The following is a 25,151-nucleotide window of genomic DNA, read 5'->3' on the forward strand; positions in this document are numbered from 1 at the left end:
TACTGTTCAAGATTTTTTTTTTTAATTAGCAAGAGTCAGAGCAGCTGAGAGGGCTCTGGACTGGCTTTACACCCAATGAAACCCCACCCCAGGGAAAGAACGGGGTGACACCACTGCCCTGGCCTGCCCCGTCCAGCTCCTCGGGGATGCCAGCCCCTGCCATGCTCCTCATGGTTGTTCCTGGGAGTCCCTGGGGGGTGCCTCCCTCTGCTCTCAGAACTGGCCCATGCCTACCACGTGCCACCTGCGCCCTTCCTGCCCTGGTTCTCGACAGTGTTCCTAACCGCTCCATGACCCCCACCACCACCAGCCCTGCCCGCCTCGTCGGGAAGAGCAACCCTCGGTGGGCTGGCTCCAGCCATTTCATGTGACATCTCCGGGCTGGGAGATTTTGGTGACAAGCTCCAGCCACTGTAGTTGCGTACACCACCCTCTCCACAGTGCCGGGGGGCGGGGACGACCGAGGGCTCTTCCAGACCCAGACATCCCTGGTGTTTAAAAAGCAAAACATTATCCTATGGGTGTAAGGATGCTGCAGGCAGCCAAGATCACAGGCATAGGAAACACACCAAAATTACCAGGTCTCAGGTGAGGGATTTACTGGCTACCACAGCACATGATTTCTTTTTAATCACACTTCCCCCCAAACAGATGCCCAAACTGAGCTGTGGGGAAAATCGGACTGTCCCATTCGCGAAGTCCCAAAGATGGTCCCAGCACACGGAGACGCCCGGCCACAGAGGCACGGCCTCGCCCAGCTTTCTGTCTGTCACCGACACCTGGGCGCGAGACACGTCCCCACTGGGCTGCCGCCCTCCCCTGCACACGGCCGAGAGTCGGTCTAGCCAGGAAGGGCCGGAAGCCAGAGTGCTGCCCCTCTAGCGCTGCCTCTGGAACTGGACCCTACCAGGGCCGCCCGTCCCCTACTGGGCGTCAGTCTCGTGCACAGAGGCTGGGTCGAGGCCGTCCCGCCTTTACATACCCCAGCTGCTGCTCAGAGAAGCCCGGGCCTGTTTCCCCAAGTTCACAATCATTCCATCCCCATTTCTGCATCCAGTCCTCTGGAAGCTCCCTCCACCCACCTCCAAACATCAGGAGCACCAATGCTCCGAGAGCCTTTGCTTTCAAGCTCGACTTCCGGTCCAGACTGTCCCCAAAGAGCAGCTCTTCCCTTCCCTTGCTTCCACCTGACGCAGGAGACAGCCGTGCCTTCAAGGCGCTGCTACAGCCGAGCGGAGCTAGGACAGTCTCTGAACTTAACGCAAGTTTCCTGCTCTACGGCCCAAGGGGTCCCCGTGGATAGAAGAACATTTCAAAAAAGATTTAAGGCCACTTGTGTCTCCGCCCTGGGCCACACACTCCCAAGAATTCCAGGCCAAAGCTCCTCACACGAGGCCACTGTGGAGTCAGAGCCTCAGAAGCCAGGTGGTGGCCTCCTGCCCCAGGGCAGCACCGCACACACCAGCCTGGGGCCACAAGCCACTGCCGACAGGAAATCAGCAGCAGCTCAAGCAGGAATGTTGTCACCAAGGAGACCAAGCACCATTCAGGAGCCAAGGATCAGGAAGTCCCAATGACAAGGTGGTAGGTGCCACCCTGGCCTCCCGCTAGAGAACTGCTGAACACCAGGCTCCAGCCAAACACGGCACAATTTTGTGAAAGCCTAGAAATGCTAACTGTCCTTGGGAACTGCTCAGATTGAGAGACGATGCCAGCTCCATGCACAGCTGGCCCTCCGCACGCATGCGTGAGGGTCTCCGGCAGGGCAGGCAGGGCTCTCAGGAGGGGGCAGCCTGGGGCGAGAGGTCATCTGGGAGTCACCAAGTCTGAATGGTGCTGACTCCACTGTCACTGGCTAAGTGACCCTAGGGAGTTCCTTAGCCTCGCTGAGCTTCAACTTCCTCCTCTGGGATGTAAGCCGACCACCTCGCCCTCCCAGGGGGTCTGAAGGACTAGAGACCATGGGTCCAGCCTAAGTCAGGGGGCTCTGCCCTTACTTAGAGGGATCCAGTGGTGAGAAACCACCAGGAGAGGCGTCCGGGAAACGCAAGGCTACGAGCTCCAAAGGGCAGGCCAAACCCATGGGTCCCATTATGCCATCTACCCAGGAGGCCAGAAACCCAGGATAAAGACACTGGCGAGGAAAGAAGACCATTAGGAAGACAAATGTGGCCAGACAGAAAGCCCTCCCGAGAGCGGGTTTTTCCCAAATTGCTCCTCATAGCCAGCTTGGCAGCAGCAGGCATTTTTCTGGCAGGATCTTTCCCATCTTATGGACCAAGCTTCCGATTCTCTGGAGTTAGTATTCGGTGACGGTTTTGTTCAAGGAGTTCTAACATTTTCTGCATGTTGTGGTCCGCCTCAATCACCTGGAAATTAAACACACGGGTCACAGGGCTGCACCTGTCCTCACCATCATCTTCCCTTGACGGATGGAGCGAGAGAGGCGGAGGCAGGCCGGGGGAGGCAGGGAAGGCCACGGTCACAGGCAGAGGAAAAGGAAGGCCGGCCAAACAGCTCCCGGTTCTAGGTCAATCCACATTCTCAACTACACATTCACTTAAGAGTCCATGACAGTGGTCCCTGCGGCAAGCTCATGAGTGACTTCCTTATCATTTTATATCATCCACTTTTCCATAATAAGGAAAAAGATAAATTTTCTTTAAAAACCCAGTACAGTAATATCTCACTTTCCAGCAACCTCACTGTATAATGTTTGGGCAGCTCAAACAGATGTCCCCAAGGCCACACACGGTGTGTGCCCAGGCCTCCCTCGGATCCCCCACGGCCCACACATTCCCAACAGTCTGCAGTACCCATGCGCCCACCTCAAGGAATTTGGCAGCAGCAAATCAGAAAACGTGGGGACAGGGAAGCAGGGCAAATCTGACGGGGCAGACACGTGAGCACGGTTAGAAACGGTGGGTGTCAGTAGGCAAGAGGAGGGCACCAAGCAAACACGGGAACTCAAAGGCATGAGCAGTCTGGGCACACGTCCTACACACCTCAGCACCTCCTAAAGGCATCACTGTGTGACAGACCAGAACAGCAATTGATGTTCCTTCAGATGCCCTGGGTCACCGAGAAAGGGTGCAATGAGGCTCTGGGCCTCCATCGCTGGAGAAGGGGCGGGCGCACCAGAAAGACCACCACCCCAAGCGGTTAGAGCCAAAAAACCCAGGTCTGGGGCTCCGGCCACCAAAATGCTCCTTCGCTGATGATGCTGGATAAGTGAGATGCTACTGTGGCACCGGTGTGACGACACTGGGACATGGCTGTCCGGCTCACTCCGTGACTCCATCCAGAATGGGGATCGAGGATCGGGAGACGGAGTCCCTTCCACCCTTCCCACTCCTGCTTTCAAATCGTCCAGCTCTGAGGGTCTCTGCCCTTCCTTCCCCCGACTGCGGAGTGGCTAACATTCCCTGGGTCATTTCTCCTTCTAGAAAAGTCTCCCGCCCTGTCAGGGGGCCTTACCAGAACAGGGGCAGCCACGGGAAAAAGACTCCCTTTGATGAGCCACTCCTCGTACAGGCAGTGAATAGCAGCCAGGTAGTCCTGCCGAGGAAAAGATGTGCGGGCTGTCGGGAGTCGGGAGGGGAGCGGGCCTCTCCCCAAGGCTCGCAGGCAGGTGGACCACGGGGCAGCGGCTTGGACAAAGGAGCCTGCGACAGCCAAGCCAGCTCAGGCAGACAACGATAAACACAGCCAAACACCCCGCCGACCCGCCAGGGCAGTGCAACAGTCAGAAGCGCCACTCAGGCCACCGGCCCATCCCTCCAGCGCACTCTATCACTGGCACTTGGCATGCACCCTCCCAGCAGGCTCCTCTCATCTGCCACTTCTCCATCAGCAGGGCCACCACTCCTTCGGGGGGTCCTGGGCAGCCTCTGACTCCTCCCCTCTGTCCTCCCAACCAAGAGGGCCGTGGCCCTTACCTGCCCAGGATCCCCACTCAGACACTTGCGCCCCACCAAGCAATGCGTGCGTGGACCCTTGAAACCATAAGGACCAACCTCAGAAGCCAAAACAGGTGAAACCCGGGGAAGAGGGGCCCGGATACGCCCCCAGCCACCATGTCTCTGTCCCCGGCAGGAGGGGAAGGCACACCTCCCACGCGCAGGGCAGGGACAGTGCCATCCCGTCTCATCTGGCCCACAAACACCTCCAGTGCAAGCGGCAATTTACTCCCATCCTCGCAGCTCTCAGGCAAAGCGCACTGCCGCCCCTTTACCCACCACTGACTCCTCCCTTGGCAACAACAGACTTGACCTACAGGCCTTGTCAAAACCATGAGGACAATGTCCTGGATAGCGAGTTGGAAGGACTCCAGACTGGTGTCTTGGGAACATCTGGGTCACTGCACAGAGCTGCCGCGCTCCATCCCAGCATGGTCCAACCCCACTCCTCATGCCCTTCCTCTCATCAATGTCATCTCCAGATTTCAAAGCAGCTGCCCAGAGCGAGGCCAGGGCCTTTGTGGCTGGAATCTACCTTGCTGGTGCCTGGGGAAAACAAGGCTGGGCAGCCTGGGGAAAATAAAGCTGGGCAGCCTTGGGAGCTGGACAGGACTTCCAGAGCCCCATGAAGCTGGACTGGATTTCTAGGACCCCCATGCAGCCCATCCTGAGCTCGGACCCCGTGAGAGTCAAGTAAATGCTCGCCCAGCCTCTGTCCATGTATCTCCAGCAGCATTCACTTGGGCACTCAGTTCAGGATGAACAGAGCAACTCCTGCATGCCCAGCCCTGGGACACATGCTGGGGATGCAGAGGGAATAAGTTCTAATCTTAAAAAGGCAATGGTGGTTTTGCAAGGGCTGGGTAGCAAACACATAAACAAATAGTTCCAGTATATTTGTCCTAATGGTTGTGACCAAAATAAGAACAGAGGCTGCGGGGGAGGGGGCACAGTAGAGGGAAGGTCAGGGGAGGCTTCCTGGAGGAGGTGACGTGTGAGCTGAATTTGGAAGGCAAAAGAAACCATGACAAAAAGGCACATTTGTGTAATTTCATGGTGAAAAGAGGGTGGGGAGAGAGCACGAGCGAGTGAGAAAGAGAAAGAGAAAAAGAGTGAGAGAGTATGGGGAGCCACAACTAGTTCTTCATAGCCAGAACACGAGAGGCAGGCAGTGGAGGGGGACAAAGCCAGTCATGCAAGATCGCAGACGGCACGTTACCAGTGCCGACCTGATCCTAGACGGCGGTGAGGGGAGGCACTGAAGGAGCTGGGCATGGGGCCTGAGTTTCCGTATTGGAAACATCGCCCAAGCAGCAGTGTGGAGGCTGGATATCAGACAGGGTTGTGGACAGTGAGGGACCAGGACAAGGAGAGTCTGTTACAACAGTCCCGACGAGAGCTGATGTGGCCTTGGGCAAACATGAGTGAGAACCACCTCCCAGTCAGGCGCTAGGCAGAGCAATGGGGATGCAGCAGCGAGCAAGCAGGCAGGTCCCAGCACAAAGGCCAGCAATCTTCAGGAGGTGGACAGGTCAAGCCCTGGGGACGCCTGGGCAACAACATCCGGGAGAAGGGCCGCCTCTGAGCACAGCGGGTGCCCACCACTGAGCCCAGAACCACAGGAAGTGAAGCAGCCCTGGACATCATACGTGGTCTCCAGCCACAGAGGAAGGCAGCATTCACCCTCCGACCCACAGTTCCTGTTTCTCTCCCTCCACAGCAGCGCAAAGAACCCAGGAGCTGCGGCCAGGCTAGGACGGAGCATGCTCCACTGGTGAAAGGGGCTCTTACCAGTGGAATGACCTTCTCCTCTTCCCTGCACCTCATCTTTAACCTCTGGTAACAGGTCTCAGGAGTGGTCTGGAGATAAACTGAGATTTGAAAAAACACTATTTGCAATAGCCAAGGCATGGAAACAACCTAAATGTCCATTGGCAGAGGAGTGGATCAAGAAGATGTGGTACATATGCACAGTGGAATATTACTCAGCCATCAAAAGGAATGAAATACTGGCATTTTTGGCAACCTGGATGGACCTAGAAATGATCATGCTAAGTGAAGTCAGCCATACAATGAGACACCAACATCAAATGCTTTCACTGACATGTGGTATCTGCAAAAAGGACAGACTGAATTTCTTTGCAGAACAGATGCTGACTCACAGACACTGAAAAACTTATGGTCTCTGGAGGAGACAGTTTGGCGCGTGGGGGGATGTGCTTGGGTTAAGGGATGGAAATCCTGTGAAACTGGATTGTTATGATCATTATACAACTACAGATGTGGGTAAATTTATTTGAGTAATAAAAACAACAATAAAAAAAGTTAAAAAGTAAAAAATAAAAATAAATTAAAAAACCAAATACTTGGCTTTAATGACTGTTCATGGCCTAGAAGTGAAAGTGAAAGGTGGGGGAGGAAGGCGCACAGGCAAGGCCCTGAGAGAAGCCTTGGCCAGCAGCCCCGAGCAGGAGACACAGCCCGGGGCCGGCTCGCAGCCAGCACACTGATCAGCCGTGTGGCCCTGATGGGCATCCTGACCCTCATCCTGACTTTGGTTCTCTTTCCGTGTCACCAGCCCCACAGGGTCACTGCGAGGCTGCATGAGCTTCCACGTGGAGACAGAGCTCAGCAAAGGGCCTGGCACCCAGCAGCTCTCAGCAAATGTCCAGCGTTTGTCCTCCCTCCCTTACAAGCGCACTGAGCCACAGTGGACGCAGGGGACAGCAGCGTGAGGGACACGGGCCAGCAAGCTTCTCCCAGCCCCAGATTCTGTCTGCCCTCGGGGAGATGGCTGAATTAATGAGGGGGAAGAGTCCCCAATGGGGAGGGCCCCCACCCACCTGCTGGCCCCGGGGAGGGAGGCCAGGGAGGGACCTTCTCACCTATCAAGTCGATGGACAAGTCGATGTTCCTCACTATCCAGTCGAACCATTCGGACAGAACCACGTAGTCCACTTCAGGCATCTTCCCACTGTAACGAGAGGCGTAAGGCGTTTATTTCCCCATAAGAAAGTTCCTGGGCTGCACCATTTCCCAGAAGCATCTGGGGGTGGCTGTTGGGAAAGGGCACTGCCAAGGGCACCAAGCAGAGTGTGATCCATGAGACACTGGACAGGCAACGACGACAAAGACCCTAAGTGCCTCCAATCTTGTGCTGCCAGGTTCAGTTACCGTATAAGGCAAGTTACCACAGCACAGCCCGAGGGAGAATTCATTTGGGCCTGGAACGCCAGGCCAAGGAAAAGGCTATGAAGCCTGTTCCCTGAGAACGGGGACAGCGCCCAGGCTGGGCAGTGGAGCAGCAAACCGCCTCACCTCCCGCAGTTGATTTTGTGGAAATAATCATGGATGCCCACTGTTTAAAATAATGAAAAACTAAACCACGTCTATATAACAGAGAGCCACGTAGCGACTAAACGATGAGGTTGTAAAATAATACTTAATGACATGGAAAATGCGCATAATCCGATGTTCATCATTCAGCGAAAACAGAAAGCTGTATATACAGCACAATCCGACCATGCTTCCAAGAGTATCCCCCACACATTTTGAAGGAAGACTGGGAAGACAACCACCAAAAGGTTCACGGTGCTTTTCTCTGAACTGTCGGACCATGGGAGGCTTTTTTCTTTATCCTTTTCTGTATTTTCCCAAACTTCACAACACACTCGTTCTCAAGGGGTGGGGGGACGGACGGACGGGTGGCACTGCCACATATTTAAAGTGATAACTGAAAAAGCAACAGGAAGAAAGAGCCTGAGAGGGAGAGGGCGACCTGGCATCCGTCCTCTGCCCTGGCGATGAGCAGGGAGGAGACAGGAGGACGGGCAGTAGCTGGAGGAAACACACACACACACACACACACACACACACACACACACACACACACGGGAGAGGAACTCCGCCCATACATACACACACACACACACACACACACACACGGGAGAGGAACTCCGCGCGCGCGCGCGCACACACACACACACACACACACACACACACACACACACACACACACACACACACACACACACACACACACACACACACACACACACACACGGGAGAGGAACTCCGCCCATCCTGAAAACCACCCTGGATGCGCTGGGAACTGGGTTTGCAAGGCTGGCTACGAGGGGATAGAGGTGCCTGAGCCTTTGCAGCTGGGGGGCTTCTGCCTGCGGACAGGGGCAGGGGGCTGTGCAGGGCACTAAACCACAGGACGTGGCACAGCCTGGAGGGGGACACCCTCCCTGGTCCTGGAGACCACCCGAGGCCCTGGGCACAGAAAAGCTGTGCCTGGCAGAGCAGCAGGAAAATGCATGGTGCCCGGAGAACAGCAGGGGCAGAGGGCAGTTGCTGGCGCCCTGAGGGGTCTCAGGTATCAGACCTCTGCAGGGAGACCAGAGCAGACTAGCAGGCAAGGAGCCCCGAATAAGTGGGGGAAGCTTCGTGGGAGGGGAAGGGGGGGAGTCCCAGGATATCAAGAGGGGACCAAAATTCAGCTACTAAAGGTAACAACTTTGTGACCACAGGCTGGTGTGGTGGCCCATCCCCCAGTCCATCTCTCCCATCTCCTTAAAAGTAGCCCAGGGACCTATTCAGGGTCCATCCCACAGGCCCGAGTGTTCAGGGACACCAGACCCCACCCCAAGCTCCACGGTAAACCAACTGGTCTTAGGGACATCCCCTGCCCTGGCCACGCCAAGCTGACCAGCTCGGGGCATCCCCTGGCCATGGGGGCCCAACCTGACCAGTGAGACCTGAGGGAGGTTTGCAGGGGTTTATAGAAACCACATTTAGAGGAAGGCCACTGGCAAGACACATGCCCTCTGGCCAGCAGATGAGAAGCCTGGTTCTGCTACAGCCATTTTGTCACCAAGAGGGGATCATACTGAGGCTATGAACAAGACACAGAGTAGGAAAACACAGAGAAATAGCAGCAGGGCCACCAAACGAAACCAACCCCAAAGCCTGCCGTTAAGACACCCTGTAACAACCTCATTGTTCAGGCTACTTTGAGCTGGGTTGCAGTTAGTTGCAGCTGAGAGTATTTGATATTCAAGACATCAAACCACTCCTCCTGACATGTTTTCCTTTTCTAGAACAAAGCGGACTCCAAGGGAATGACGATGTGCAAAAAGGAAGCTGCTGATCAGTCCCGCCCCCCTCCACCAAACACGAAGCCTGGGGACCCCGCCCAGATCAGCAATGCAAGGGTGCCAGCCCTGAGCAGAGTGGTGGGAAAGCCGCCCGATACGGTCCCCAACACTGACGCCAGACAGCTGGTGCCAGATGTCTCTGAGGACCCCACAGGGGTCTGCGAGGCTCGGGGAGACTGTCAAATCCCAGAGCCGGGGGGATCCTCAGAGCTGTGTCCACTGAACTGAGTCACAATTCAGGACCTACGCAGCAGTGTTAACCAAAACCAAGCCAATCGGTATCACAACGAAGTGTCACGTGTGCAGGGAGGTGGCCGGAGCTGTGGGATGGGATCACACCTGCGTGGGTGTCTGAAGCCTGAGAGCTGCTGCTCCCCCGGGAATCAGCTCCAGGTGGTCAGAGGACTCTTCCTGGGTGGCTCAGGGGTCCCCCACTGCCAGCCCAACCCAGGCAAACCGGGGTCCCCCGAGGGGCCGAGAACAGACAGGGAAGCTGGGCCTCCCTTGCCCAAGCTCTTCTGAAGAGGCCCGTGCAGGTGGCTCCAGGGCAGCCCCCTTGAGGGCAGGGGCCGGGAGAGCCCTTCCGAGGCTGCAGGACTGGGTGCTGGGGCGTCCAGGATGACTGGCCACTGGCTGAGCGGAGCGAGAAAATGGAAGCTGGCTTCCATGAACCTGAGCCGTGCCAGGCAGCGGGTGCTGTTGCATCTGCACCTGCGGTTCTGCTCCTCAGCAGCTGCCCGGCTCCTCCTGTCCTGTCTGCTTCGAGAACGGGCCGCCCAGCACCAGCACCGAGGCACTGGTTTTATTGCCACAGAACACAGACAGGGCAGGACCGACTAGGGGTGGCCTGGGGGGGTTCACAGGACCTCCTCCTCATCTGAGGGGGGCAAAAATCAAGGTCATGGGTCCACATGAATCCCGTTGCCCTGAGGAACACACATTGCTGCCCCTTCTCCCGAGGCCCAAAGCAACAGGTTTACACAGCACAGGGTGGACCAGAACTTGAGCTCAAACGCCAGCCTCCTTGCACCCACTGCCTTCTTTTGTTTTCACAAGACCTTGTGTGGTCGATTTTAGCCCCAATTTACAGATGAGACCCAGAGAGTTAAGCCCAGGGGTTTGAGCCTGGCTCTCCGTGACCCTGAACCTCTATGCTCCCAGTGGCGTCACGCACCCTCCCACATCAGTCAGCCAAGGGGGCTGGTGGGTCCAGGGTCCCTCTGGCCTGGGCCAGAGGAAGGTCACAGCTCTCAGGCCCATGACCCAGGCAGGGAGTCCCCGGTCTGCACCACAGTGAGGAGGAGTCCAAGGCCCGGGGCCCATCGGGGCAGTAGGAGGACCTGCCTGTTGTTCCAAACACGGTCTGAAAAGATCCCCCGACCACCAGCCCAGGTGAGTCAGCACGTTACTTCCCCAGCTGGGCCACTCACATCCCTTCCTTCTGTTCTTAGAAAACGCCAACCAGGCAATCCTGTAAAACCTCTGTGTTCAAGTACTCAGCCCATGTGGCTTGGGCCACACAACCGCCTGAGTGGTGGGAGCTGCATGAGTCTTTTCTCGCCACCTTCGGCTGTTGGTTCCAGCACAAGCCCACACCTCAGAAGTTCCTCAGGTTCTTTAAGTCTTTTTTTTTTTCTTTACCAAGCATACTTTTATTTACTCTTAGTTTTTTTTTTTTTAACTCAATGAATTTATTGCATTTATAGTTGTACAATGATCATCACAATCCAATTTTATAGGATTTCCATCCCACAACCCTGGCATGTTCCCCCCGACCCCCTGAACTGTCTTCTTTGGAAACCGTAAGTTTTTCAAAGTCTGTGAGTCAGTATCTGTTCTGCAAAGAAGTTCATTGTGTCCTTTTTGCAGATTCCACATGTCAGTGAAAGCATTTGATGTTGGTGTCTCATTGTATGGCTGACTTCACTTAGCATGATCATTTCTAGGTCCATCCAGGTTGCCAAAAATGCCGGTATTTCATTCCTTTTGATGGCTGAGTAATATTCCACTGTGTATATGTACCACATCTTCTGGATCCACTCCTCTGCCAATGGACATTTAGGTTGTTTCCATGCCTTGGCTATTGCAAATAGTGCTGCAATGAATATTAGAGGACATGTGTCTTTTCAAGTCATGGTTTTCTCTGGATAGATACCAAGGAGTGGGATTGCTGGATCAAATGGAAGTTCTATGTTTAGTTCTCTGAGGTATCTCCATACTGTTTTCCACAGTGGTTGCACCAATTTACAATCCCACCAACAGTGTAATAGGGTTGCTTTTTCACCACACTCTCTCCAGCACTTATTGTTTGTAGACCTTTTTTTTTTTTTTTTTTTTTTTGTCTTTTCTGTCTTTTTAGGGCCGCACCCTCGGCATATGGAGGTTCCCAGGCTAGGAGTCTAACCTGAGCTGTTGCCACCGGCCTATGCCAGAGCCACAGCAAAGCCAGATCCAAGCCCTGTCTTTGACCTACACCACTGCTCACAGCAACGCCGGGTCCTTTACCCACTGAGGCCAGGGATCGAATCCGAAACCTATGGTCCCTAGTCGGATTCATTTCTGCTGTACCACGACCGGAACTTCATGTTTGTAGACTTTTCAGTAATGGCCATTCTGGATGGTGTAAGGTGGTCCCTCATCGTGGTTTTGATTTGCATCTCTCTGAGTGATGTTGAACATCTTTTCATGTGTTTTTTGGCCATTCATATGTCTTCTTTGGAGAACTGTCTGTTCGGATCTTCTGCCCATTTTTTGATGGGGTTGTTTTTTTGGTATTGAGCTGCAGAACATATTTATAAATTTTGGAGATTAATCCCTTGTCAGTCGATTCATTTGCAAAGATTTTCTCCCACTCTGTGGGTTGTCTTTTCATTTTGTTTAGGGTTTCCTTTGCTGTGCAGAAACTTTTAAGTTTAACTGAGTCCCACTTGTTTATTTTTGTTTTTACTGTCATGACTGTAAGAGGTGGATCTGAGAAGACATTGCTCTACTTTCTGTTGGAGAGTGTTTGGCCTGTGTTTTCCGCTAAGAATTTTATAGTATCTGGTCTTACATCTAGGTCTTTAATCCATTTTGAGTTTATTTTTGTGTATGGTGTTAGGGAGCGTTCTAATTTCATTCTTTTATATGTAGCTGTCCAGTTTTCTCAGCACCACTAATTGAACAGGCTGTCTTTTCTCCACTGTATATTCTTGCCTCCTTTGTCATAGATTAGTTGGCTGCAGGTGCGTTGGTTTAATTCTGGGCTTTCTATCCTGATCCACTGATCTATATTTCTGTCTTTGTGCCAGTACCATACGGTTTTGATGACTGCTGCTTTGTAGTATAGTCTGAAGTCAGGGAGCCTGATTCCTCCAGCTCCATTGTTATTTTTTAGGATGTCTTTGGCTATTCTGGGCCTTTTGTGCTTCCAAACACACGTTAAAGTATTTTGTTCGAGTTCTGTGAAAAATGCCCTTGGTACTTTGATAGGGATTGCACTGAATCTGTAGATTGCCTTGGGTAGTATAGTCATTTTGACAATACTGACTCTTCCAATCCAAGAGCATGGTATGTTTGATTTCTTTGACTTCTTTCATCAGTGTCTTACAGTTTTCAGAGTACAGGTCTTTTGTCTCTTTGGGTAGGTCTACTCCTAGGTATTTTATTCTTTTGGATGCAATGGTAAATGGGATTGCTTCCCTAATTTCTCCTTCTTATCTTTCATTGTTAGTATATAAAAATGCCATTGATTTCTGTGTATTAATTTTGCATTCTGCAACTTTGCCAAATTCATGGATGAGCTCTAACAGTTTTTTGGTAGAGTCTTTAGGATTCTCTAGGTATGGTATCACGTCATCTGCAAATAGTGGTAGTTTTACTTCTTCCTTTCCAATTTGGATTCCTTTTATCTCTTTTACTTCTCTGAATGCTGTGGCTAGGACTTCCAGAACTATGCTGAAGAGTAGTGGCGAGAGCGGACACCTTGTCCTGTTCCTGATCTCAGCGGGAATTCTTTCAGCTTTTCACCACTGAGAACGATGTTAGCTCTGGGTTTGTCATATTTAGCCTTTACTCTGTTGGGGTAGGTTCCCTCTACTCCCCCTTTCTCAAGGGTTTTTATCAGAAATGGGTGTTGGATGGTATCAAAGGCTTTTTCTGCAAGGTTCTTTACATCTTTAAGGAAAGACTGTGTAACCAGAATCTTCCTCGACGGCAATTAACCCCCAGTGGCAAAATTACACAAACTTCTGCCCCTCAAACACATGAGCCATGGCCGTATCTCCAGGGAACAGAGACAAGCTGGATCCAACCACAAGGCAATGGCCAGCACTGGGAAGGGGCCTCTCAGCCTCCCTAACTCGGGGACTCTGGGGAGACTGGCTGAGGGAAAGGGACTCTAAGCCACAGACTGAGCAGAGAGTTTGTTACAGGTACGATCAGAAGGACGTGTTAGATACGAGAACGCAAAGTCTAAATGATCCTCTAAAGATAACAGAGGTGACATCAAGGAAATTGCCAGTTTGTCAGTAGGCTGCTTCGGGCTCCCCGGCCTGGGAGGACCTGTGGGGAGGCAGCTGCCTAGGTGAGTTTCCCTCTGCCTCTGGAGGACTCCAGGGAGAGGGTTCGAGGAGCACCACCTTCTCGCATCTCCCTGAGACCAAAGTGGTAAATGGCCTGGCCCTCCAAGGTGCCCTTCTGCTCCTGGCAACCTCTGGAGCACCCAAGGCCATGGACCAACTGACAGCCTCTGGGCTCCCATCAGTCTTGAGGCTCCAACAAGGTCTTCAGGGAAATCCATGCCTCTGAAGGATGGGAAAACTTAAAACGACTAGGTCCCAGGACTCAAGGACACTGCATACTTCTTCTGTGCTTCACTGTCCACAGAAACCCTAACTGCGATGCCAGGCACTCTGGGAGGGCCAGGGGAGGCCTAACTATGAAATGCCAGGCAGGAAAGACCAAGGAAGGAAGGAAGAAAGGAAGAAAAGAAGGAAGGAAGGGAGAGAGAGAGAGAGAGAGGAATGAAGGAAGGAAGGAAGGAAGAAAGAAAGAAAGAAAGAAGAAAAGAAGAAAAGCTACAGCCTTTTCCTACCCTTCCCATGAAACAGCCCAGGGCAAGGCCCCAGTATCTGGACCAGTGACAGGGACCCAGCCAGAGGTTAGGGAATAGAGAACCACTGTCAGAAGCGCTGTAATGAAGAGCCATGGGTGTGAGGAACCAAAGCCCAGACATCAGGCAACGCCTAACCCTGCCCCCGGGACAAGCAAAGAGGCTCACAGGCGTCAGGCAGCCTATGGCAGTCGAGGGGGTTAAACTGGCCAATTTCGTGAAGACCAAGGTGGGCAAGGATCACAAAACCTTCACCAGGCAACCTGTCCAAACGGTCACCAGAGATGAGTGACAGGATTAGAGAGAAGGGCTCAGAAAGGTTCGGGAACCCGGTCATGCTCACTAGGACTCCAGAGCCGGGATGGAACCCAACTGTACCTAAGTCCACACCCCACTCTCCCCCTGACCTCATTCCATTCCAGGTCACCCTCTTCAAAAAGAGCCACTGGCTGTCACACAGAACCGGCCAAGCTGACCACAATGAGAAGACAGAGAGAGCCCAGCTACGCAGGGTCACAGGAATCACACCCGAGTGCCAGGGTCCGCGGTAAAGGGACACCAGCGGGGCACCCTCGTCCTCTCGGCTCCCCTGCCTCTCCTCCCTGTGGCGGAGGTGCTGGCAAGCAGGCACAGAGGAGAGAGCCAAGGGTCCTGTAAGCCAGCAGTAGACGCCCCAGCCCCACTGAGGAGCCCAGAGCTGGGAGGAGACAGGGCTCCAGCATCTGGAACGCTGCCTGCTGGCAGGGTAGAGCCCACGAGGAAGTTCTGAGGCCAGAAGACACAGCCACAGTCAGGACCTGCCCTGGCCGCCAACCCCAACCCCACGGCACTGGGGATGCTTAAGGTGGGGGGACAAAGCCTCTCATCCTGGGACCACACAGGCTCAAGGGCTCAGTTGGTTATTACACAGGGTCACTGTGGCAACAGATAACTAATTCAATACAGCAGAGACTCAACAGCTGTCAATTAGATATATAAGTTCCAACCTCACTTCTAAAAATGTAATGGTTTAATAACTTATTATGTAAACTACGGTACCTTCTATACAAGTTTTCTACAAAAACGTATCTTGCGCTGTGAATTGACCGCTCCATCAACCGTACAGGTAACGTCTGGAAGAAAAGAGAAAGTGATTCATGACTCAAGCAAAGAGCAGGGGTCAGGAAGCCTTGCAGAAAGCCCGTCTCTCCCCCGCCTATGGTCTTCGATGAGCACAAGACCTGAGAGGCCGCAGGAGAGGGAGGCGGCCACTCGAGGAGAAGCACGTGTCTCAGATCAGGCTTCCTCAGCCCTGGGCCCTGCCCGCACCCTGAGCCTCACTGGACCTGCGGGAAGGCCTGTCAGCAGCAGCCTCTCCCCAGGAGAGGTGAGGCTTCACTGGACGGAGGGTTTGGGGAAGCGCTGGAAAAAGTGCCAGCGTGGCCCAGGAAAGTGGTGGCCAGTGCAAAATGTGGTGCTTAGCATGGACCTGAACAGGGTGCACTTGCTTAAGCAGGGGAAGCTCCGAGAGAGGGCTGGGGTGGGGCTTTCTGGAACCCCACAAGGACACTTGCCAACTGCACGGCCTCTCACAGCATGGGTGGGGGCTCCCTGCCGGAAAGGATGCTGATGCTGCGGCTCTGCCAGCGTGCCCACACCCTCCACAGGCAGCCTTTCCCTTTGTCCAGAGGGTCCCGCTGGGAAGACGGAGGTGCCCTTCCTCTGACACCACAGCACCAATGGGACCGGAACCGACCAATCAGAGGCTGATTCAAAGCGGTAACTTGGGAATTTCAGACTCTCTCTCTCCCTGCTCGTCTCTCTGTCCACCTGCCTCCCTTTCCATTTTCCGTCCTCTCGTCACTTAGCTCCCCATTCATCCCTCTCCCCTCCTGCTCCCCTTTCCCAGTCTGACCATCTCTTTCTCTGCCTCCTTCCTGAAAGACTCCCTTCAATATGGGAACACAGCTCTGGCCCATTAAATTCAGACACACTAAGACACGATTTACCTTTGCGATGGAGCCCCAAACTCAGGAACGGTCGGGCGAGCGCCCACCTTAGATCCTCTAATCTCTATCTTTCAGACAGATCTTTGGGGAAGCAGAAATTCATAGGGTTCTGTTCCTGTCTTTTTCCACTTTTAAAAGATGCAGATTTACAAAATGAAAGCTAGGTTGCAAGTGCCCAGCTCTGCAAACCACCCAGCGAATGACTGTGTCACAGCAACTGGTTGTAGGGATCTCCTGTCTCCTTCAAGGAGAGCCTCCAATGCCAGTCTCTCAGGTGCCAGTGGGATCCCCACTGCCAGCCTGTCTTCTCAAAGATTCTGCCCTATCTCTCTCTCTCACACACATAGACAAGGGTCCAAGCACATGTTTGTGCCCCATGATCTGCACTGGCCCAGGGCTGGACATCTGCCCCAGGCCGAGCCAGTCAGATTCTTTCTCTCAAGAATCTGAACCAAAAATACGAAGAGGCCTTGTGAAGGTTATATAGCGGGTTCTCACACAGAGGAAAAGAGCGTGCATTAAAAGCACCCAAAGAGCTTGGTAAAAACACAGATTGTGGGGCCTCATCTCCAGAATTTCTGATTCAACAGGTCCAAGATGGAGACAGAAAATGTGCATCTCTAACAAGTTTCCCGGTGCCACTGCTGCTCCTTGTGCAGGTACCACACTGTGAGGAGAACCTGAGTCAAAGGCGATGAGCCCAGAAACATTCAGGTCATGAAGACTCGGGCTCACGTGGCATCAGGGTCAGTTCTTGGGTAGGCTGAGGCTGGCAGGGGCGGGGCCAGAGGCCAGTCCTCAGAGACCTGTGGGAACACAGACCTTGGCCCCAGGGACAGAAGAGGCTGAGCAGCACTGAAGGCCCAGCCGCTTCCTTGGGAGGGTTCCCTTCCTGGCAACGACTTGGCCCTGATTTGAAGGAAACTGTGTTTAAGGAGGTTGAAACCAAGCCTCTGAAACATACCTGCGCACGAGTGTGCAGGTCCAGCATGGTGAGCTGCACGTACGTCTGCAGCGTGAGGCCCCATCGAGAGGCGTCACGGTACATCAGACCCTGCAGGGGGGAGAACACAGGGCTTTATCTCAAAATGCTCCATCTCTAGGACTCCGGTCACTGACAGCCATCTCATGAGACTTATAGGCTGGGCTGGGGCCAGAGATGAACCCAACATCATCACAGAGACAGACACTGGCTCAGGTAGAGGACGGCCCAAGAACAGTTGTAACAGGAGCTGTAATAAAGTCCCAGGGCGCAGTCACTCAGTCATTCAATCGTGGTCACTGAGCCCCCGGGGTTTGCTCTCTATCTAGCAGCCAGTTCCCATCACTGCCCTGCTCAGTGCATTCACTGGCTTCCCACTGCATTCACAACCAAGGCCAAAGCCCTCGCCAAAGCCCAAAGGGCCCAGACAATCACAGCCATCTCCTCCCATCTCAGACCATTCTTCCCCTGGCTCACTGAGCTTCCAACCCCACGAGCCGCCTTCGTGTTCCCCGAACACCGAAGCGTGAGCCCACCTCAGGGCCTTTGCATCTGCTGTGCCTTCTCTCTGAACATTCTTCCTCCAAATATCTTCACGGCTCACCCCCTTGCTTCGTTTAGATCTCTGCTCAAATGTCACCCTGTCAGAGATGCCTTCCCAGCCATCCTCTCTAAAACGGAACTTCCCTGGAGGAGTTCCCGTTGTGGCTCAGCGGAAACGAATCCAACTAGCATCCATAAGGATGCAGGTTCCATCCCTGGCCTCGCTCAGTCGGTTAAGGATCCAGTGTTGCCGTGAGCTGTGCTTCAGATCGCAGACGTGGTTAGGATCCTGTGTTGCTGTGGCTGTGGTGTATACCAGCAGCTACAGCTCCGACTGACCCCTAGCCTGGGAACCTCCATATGCCATGGATGCAGCCCTAAAAAGACAAACAAAAAACAAAAAAGCAGAAGTTTCTGTCGTGGCTCAGTGGTTAACGAATCCGACTAGAAACCTTGAGGTTGCAGGTTCAATCCTGGCCTCGCTCAGTGGGTTAAGGATCCGGTGTTGCTTGGTGTAGGCCGGCAGCTACAGTTCCAATTGGACCCCTAGCCTGGGAACCTCCATATGCCTCGGGTGCAGCCCTAGGAAAGACAAAAAGACCAAAAAAAAAAGCAGAACCTCTTCCACCCCTCTCCATTGCCTGCAGATACAAAATATTTCCGGCTCCAGGGTCCGCTTGCTAATAACCCCAATCTGTTTTTTTTTTTGCTATTTCTTTGGGCCGCTCCCGCAGCATATGGAGGTTCCCAGGCTAGGGGTCGAATCGGAGCTGTAGCAACTGGCCTACGCCAGAGCCACAGCAACGCAGGATCCAAGCCGCGTCTGCAACCTACACCACAGCTCATGGCAACACCGGATTGTTAACCCACTGAGCAAGGGCAGGGACCGAACCCGCAACCTCATGGTTCCTAGTCGGATTCGTTAACCACTGCGCCACAACGGGAACTCCCACATTTCTGCTTTCTTTGTCCTTGGCTGAACTAATGAAACTCTGGTGCTCTGCACTGAAAACTGAAGGCTTCTGGGAGTTCCCAATGTGGCTCAGTGGGTTAAGAACCCAACCTAGTGTCCGTGAGGATGCAGGTTCGATCCCTGGCCTCACTCAGTGGATTTGCTGTTGCTCCAAGCTGCAGTGCAGCTCGCAGATGTGGCTCGGATCTGGCATTGCTGTGGCTGTGGTCTAGGCCTCAGCTGCAGCTCTGATTCAACCCCTAGCCTGGGAACCTCCATATGTGCTGGTGTGGCAATAAAAAGAAAAAACAACTGCAGACTTCTAACTGTGGGTGAAAGAAAACCTTAGGAAGGTTAGGAGAAGCACTCCCTCTTGTCTGACAGCTGCAGAAACAAATACCTTTCTGCCTGAGAAAATCAATTCAGAGAAAGCCATGAATGGAGATTTTGTACAAAAAACACCAATCTTGCTCCCGAGTGGACACACGTATAAAAATACCGAATTCTATTATTTTTTATTCTAAGACCATCATAGGAAATGCTCTTTGTACCACTGATACTCAGACTTGTGAGACTTGGACCGTGTCCCGTGAAATGCCACCCCTAACCCCTAAGGTCTGCAGCTCTCGTTCTTACACAATGACGCAGCCCCGGTGCCTCGCTGGGGCCTGGAGGACGGAATGTTTCTGAGGCTTCTCTGTCAGGCCCACAACTGGCATTCCATCTTCTCTCACCTTCTCTCGCTCTTGTCCCCTCTCTGGAATGCTTCAGTCAAAGATTCTGACAGTTTCTGCCTTATTTAGTCTGGGCAGGGTGCAGGCTCAGGCACCAGCCCCAGCGTCCTCAGGGGAAGCTGGTGGTGCCCACGGGAAACAACACTCACCAGGGGATTGTGGCCTCGGACATTCCTCCACTTGGGCACAGGCTCCGGTAACACCTGCAAGGAAAGGACCCATCAGCAAGCTGCTGCTGCTCAGTTCTGAGCCCTGTGCAGGAATGTGTTGGGGCTGAGAGTCAAGATTTAGGCGCCCAGGGTGGGCCAAGACAGTTGAGCAACACCCCCTGCAAGGCCACAATGCCATCCAGACCTGGCCTCTTGGCGTGACTTGGAGAAACAGGCCGAGACCCACTCCGTCCACCCCCATGTGCAAGGATATGCACACGCCACCCTCCTCCATGTGTTCCACCCTGGTCTCCACTGCCCAGCCTGGTGGCCGGGTAGGGAGGTGAGACAAGCCTAGAGGCAGGCCACTTCTGGCGCTTTAGGCTGTGGTCTGAGCCCAGCTCCCCGCCTGGGGGCTCTCCTGTGACCCTGGCGGTCTGCTCTGCCTCTGCTTCCTCCCTCTGATTTCCGTGCTGGGCACACCGACAGCAAAGAGTCGTGTTTCTTTAGTAACCTCCATAAACTATGCCAGGAGCCTTTCTAGGTGTGCAGGTGTGTACTAGAAAGGATGGAAATGGCGCTACTGGGGCCAAGATTTTGAGACTATCCAGACCCCTCGGGGGACCTTCAAGTGCGTGTGAGCAGGTGCCAGAGTTCACAAGAGACCAAGGGAACGCAACGCACGGGACCCTTGACAAGCAACCTCCCCCCACCGTTCACACCTTTGTGTCTTTGCTCATGCTGTTCCTTCCGCCTAGGGTGCCCAGCTTGCCTCACGGCACCTCAACCTTTGTTACATAGAGAACTCCTACACACCCTTCAAAATCCAATTCAAATATCCCTTCTTCTGTGAAACATTCCCTCCACCTCCCTCTCCTTCCGGGTCTTAGCGCTCCACTCCTGTCCCTGAGGAGCATATGCTGCCCTACTCAGGCCCACCAGAGGATGTGTCTTAGGCAACCCAGACCTGTGCCCCATCTGTGGCACATTGAGCACCCATGGTCCAGGGTGCCATCCTAGACCCCAAGGATAGAGCAGGAGCAAAGCCGCCCCAGCCCTGCCTTCATGCAACTTGAAACTTACTGGGGAGGCAGACATTCATCAGATCACCACAGAAATCAACACATATTTTCAAACCCTGAGAAGGAGTAGAAAGTAGGGGTATAGAGGGGCCAGAAGAACCTACACCAGAGAGAGAAACCTAGAGAGCACTGAGCTGAAACCTAAAGCCCCCAAAGCTCTTCACACCACAGAACCGAACAAGGCCCTGGAGCAGACGGCCTGGGCTGGGATCTGGCTCCTCCACGCACTGGCAGTGTGACACTGGCCAAGCAGTGCAAGCTCGCTGAGCCTCAGTGTTCTCCTCTGCAACTGAAGCAATGACAGACCTATCTCTAGTGACTGCTCTGGTAAGGATGAGATCAATTACACGACGCAGGGAAGCCTTGACACAGTGCCTGGCATCGAGCATGACCCTCGCTAGGCTAGCTGGCATTGCTGGTGTGACGGTTATTGCTGCAAGGTCTTCAGTGAGAGTTACACCGCTCAGGACAGGTGTGTCTACAATGCCCCAGACCCCTACCTCCCTGAGTCTGGGTCACCAGGAGGACGCACAGGACACAGCAAATGGCTAAGATATACGGTGAGAGGGTACAAAGCAAAATCAGCCATGGGAAAGGGAGCATGGTGCCAAATGTGGCCAGAAACCAAGCACAAGCTTGCAAGGGGCCGCTCCCTCCTCCCACAGAGGATGCCCTCAACTCCCCAGCAGCCCTTCTACTGGACAGGGCTAGTTCGCAGCCTTAATAAAGACGCCAAGCTCTTGCAGGCGCCTTGAAACCTGGTGTGGAAGCCGTACTTCAACGTCTCTGGTGTTGGAGAAGAACTCCAGGCATGTCGTCTTCCCACTTGCAATGTTGCCTTCAACACAGATCTAGGAAAAAAACAAGTGCACGTCAGAACCACACATGGGGAGCTCCCTAGTGGCCTAGTGGTTAAGGGTTCGGCAGTGTCACTGCTCTGGCTCAGATGCGATCCCTGGCCTGGGAGCTTCCAGATGCCATAGGCGTGGCCAAAACAAAAAAACAAACAAACAAAAACCCCAAAATTTTTAAAATAAATAAACCTGAACCAGAAATGGAGTGCCTCAGGGAGTATCAAGGAAGAATTTCTAGGGAAGGACACAGCTGAACAGCGTAACTGGTTCAGTCCAAGACGTCAGTGTGTACACAAAAATCTCACTGCAGGAAACCCCCAAGGTCCAGTTGTTAGTAACAGTAACTAACAACCTGATCCCTTCCTCCAGGGGCAGCCACCGGACCACTGTCCTCCAGCAGAAAACGTCCCTTAGGTCAACCCCTAGACACCGCACAGCTGGCCCTCAGCCACCCTGGCTCTGCCCTTCCCCAGCAGACTATTAGATCTCAGGCCTAAGGGTCCTGCCTCCCTAACCAGAGCCGAATGGCGTTCAGGTTGGGAAGCACGCGCATGTTATGAAGAACCCAACTCACCACTGTGTGCAGGAAAACACGCTTGGCCATGGACAGGATGGGATCAGAACAGGAGAGAAGGACTAGGATGTGTAACATATACCAATTCTGACCTTAACCTTGGCAGCACCTGAGAAGTAGGTCTCCAGGTTTACCCAGCAGAGAAAGATGAGGCTCTAGAAGGGCGTAAAGCAGGGGGCAGAGTCTGGCCCAAGACTCTGCTCGCACTGCTGGCCCCGGGGGCAGAGGCCTACCTATACCAGGGCAAGGAGCCTCCTGCAAGCATCTCAGAGCAGAGAAAGAAAGCGCTTGAGGCAGGGGGCTCTCCCGCTTAGGCGGAGGCTCTCCAACTTAGGTATGTGCTAGAATCATGTAGCTAAGCGGGGAACTTTTAAGAAGCTCCACAAGGAAACCACAGCCCAGACCAATCCCAGCACCATCTCTGGGTGGGACTCGCCCTCAGTACCTTGGAAAGCTCTCCAAGTGGTTTCAAAGCGCAGGAAGCTGAGCCCCGCAGGTCCGGGGCGGGGCTTCTCAGTGAGCAACCCACAGAACCCTGCTCCAGGAGCACCAGTGGAACACCCAGACCCTCTCAGTCAGAGTCGGGTAGGGGCCCTCAAACCTGCTGCCCAGCAACTCTGACAAGGCTCTGCTCAGCCAGGGCTGCTGGTGACACGGGCCAAGTGGCTTTGGCTCCAGAGACCATGAGAGGAAATGGGCAGTCCCACATAGTGAGGAGACGAACTGGCCTGGGAGAACACACACATATTCAATGTCCCCTGGGGTACACAGAGCCACAGGGGACCTGCCCTGCTGCACAGCAACCTTTACACCCAGGCTGGAGGAACCAGAGAAACGTGGGCCACCAGGTGACTTGTCCCAGGTGCCAGGGTTGGTGGGGAAAAAGCTGGAATTCATACCAGGCCTGGCAGACCCCTCGTCACGACCCTAGTGGATCCTCAGCCACACTCTCCATAAAACACGGGCTCACGGGGGGCTGCCTCGCCGGGCCCAGCTCCACGAGCTCCCCAGCACCTGCACTCTCCCGCAGTCGCATACGAAGGTTTCTTCCTGCCTTGATTGTAACGGGGATCCGGGAGGCCTGGCCCTCGACCCCGACTCGCCGACACTTCACTCCTTCAGGACCAGAACCTCTAAGAACCCAAAAGAGTGTGCAAAAGAGGGTCCCATCAGGGCACCGGGGGAGCGGACCTCTTGTTGTTCTGTAGAGGAAAGGACTTTCCCTCTTCCTAGACACTTGAAAACAGCCTGACTTCAACATGGTTCTGCACAGATTGTTTCTTTCCTGTTCACTGCAAGGAAGGTCTTCGTGAGACCCTCTCCCCAGAATACGTGTTCCTAGTCCCACCACGAAATCCTGCAAGTTGGCAGAACGAAGGCCTTGGATTACCCACTGGTTTACCCGCTAGAGCAGGCAAGGCATGAAGAGTCGCACAAAGTTCCTGTCGTGGAGGGAAGAAAGGAGCCGGGCAAAGGAAGTCTTTAATTTTTTTTTTAAAGTGATGTCTGAAACTAGAATAAGAGAAGTGCACACCCCTTGACAAAAACAGAGAAAATCATAAGGCAGAAAATACTGCCCATGATCCCTCCACTGAGAGAGAAATATCACCCCATTTCAGCATCTTGCAGACAAGTATTGTTTTCTCTACACATTTCTCATCTTTGAGAGTCTTTCCACAGCTGGCTGAAGGCCTTCCATGTGCCAGGCCCTGAGGACTCGGAGCCAGGCCCGGCATCCACTGAGCTCGGAATGAGCGTGAACTGGAGGAGAAAAGGAACAGGAAATGCCAAGAAAAGATGGTTACGACGCCCGGGGAGCATGGTGCCAGCCAGGCACCCCCCCACCCCCCACCCCGGCAGGATGTGCCAAGCTTTACCTCCCCTTGCGTCTGCCCTTGGGCCTGGATTCCAACTTTCTGTGATGGTAACAGACACGGTGAGGCACCCCCTGGCCTTATTTGAAAATCACAACATTCAATCTTTTCTGCAGACAGAAGCCAAGCCTTCTCACAGTAAGAAATATAGAGAATGAAAAGAAGACAGCAGCAGCCACTCATGATTCCAAAGATAACTGCCACTGAGATGGCGAATCAGAACCAGGCTTTCCTTTCCAAAGCCGCCACTGGAAGAGCCAGAATCTATGCTGTCCCATCAAAGACCCTGAGAAATCAGCAGTGAAATGGAAACTTGCCCAAATGGCTAACGACCAGCAAATGGATAAACAAAGCATGGGACATTCACACCACGAAACGCTACAGTAACGCTCGCTATTCGGCAACACAAAGGAATGACACACAGACAGACACCTGCTCGACATGCGTGCCCCTCGAAGACATTCTACAAAGTGAGAAAAGCTAGACATGAAGACCAAAACGCTGTATGACTCCAGTGTATAGGAAACCTCCAGAAAAGGCCAATCCATAGAGACAGGAAGCAGGGTAGCGGGTGCCTGGGTCCGGGGGAGTGACTGCAGTGGGCATGAGGTTTCTTTTCTGAGCGATAAAACGCTCTGAAATTAGATGGAGGTGTTGCACAACTCTGTAAATTTCCTAAAAAAAAATCAGTAAGCTGTGTATTTAAAACTAGTGAATTTGGGGGTATGTAAATCATAACTCAATAGAGCCATTTTTTATAAAGGAACCCAGTTTAATTTTATCTCACATTCAAAGAACTAAGAGTTCCAGCCTCAGTCCCCAAATTCCCTCTCCCTCTCCTGCACTCACACCCACTTTCCCAGACACCCACTGACAAGTCCTTTCCTGTTTTCTTTCCCTATGGACAGTTTCTATATTATTTCATTTGGATCATATTTCATATGTTTTTACCCTTATTTTTTTCATCTCTTACATACCGAGTACGTCCCCAGGTCGTTAAATGTTTTTCAAAAACATGCTTTTCAATGGCTGAAGAATATTCCATCGTATAAGATACACCATGAACTATTGAAATCTCTACCGTCGGCTGTTACTTTCTGTCGTTATTTTTATTTTATGATAAAACTGTTTTGCGACGCCCATTTTTTGATAAGACAGATAGTGCTGTCGCGAAAATGCCTGTACATACATCCTTGTCATTGGCTC

At 53.2% G+C, this 25,151-nt stretch overlaps 1 protein-coding gene across 47 annotated transcripts in view; it reads right to left on the reverse strand.

The window, feature by feature from the left end:
- The window catches only part of TK2 (thymidine kinase 2), a 1,024,677-nt gene continuing 999,526 nt past the window's right edge, over positions 1–25,151 (reverse strand). For 7 of the 47 annotated variants that reach the window (XM_021093998.2, XM_084960135.1, XM_084960136.1 and 4 more), the window contains 8 exons: positions 21,420–21,494; positions 19,562–19,615; positions 17,166–17,255; positions 15,252–15,325; positions 6,845–6,933; positions 5,751–5,830; positions 3,478–3,558; positions 1–2,369 (listed from right to left, as the gene is read on the reverse strand). In XM_021093998.2, the coding sequence (XP_020949657.1) occupies positions 2,271–2,369; positions 3,478–3,558; positions 5,751–5,830; positions 6,845–6,933; positions 15,252–15,325; positions 17,166–17,249 (507 nt within the window). In that variant the 5' untranslated portion in view covers positions 17,250–17,255; positions 19,562–19,615; positions 21,420–21,494 and the 3' untranslated portion in view covers positions 1–2,270. Of the gene's footprint in view, positions 2,370–3,005; positions 3,073–3,477; positions 3,559–4,016; positions 4,760–5,750; positions 5,831–6,844; positions 6,934–15,251; positions 15,326–17,165; positions 18,479–18,732; positions 19,616–21,401; positions 21,495–25,151 lie in introns of those variants that run through there. The other 40 variants (XM_021093997.2, XM_021093985.2, XM_021093988.2 and 37 more) reach the window with 27 other exon arrangements.

This window comes from Sus scrofa, chromosome 6 (genome assembly GCF_054392235.1).
Source record: "Sus scrofa isolate SSC_HxYL_T2T_F1_AM1 chromosome 6, Sscrofa_HxYL_maternal_Yorkshire_Landrace_v2.0, whole genome shotgun sequence".
Classification (NCBI taxonomy): domain Eukaryota; kingdom Metazoa; phylum Chordata; class Mammalia; order Artiodactyla; family Suidae; genus Sus; species Sus scrofa.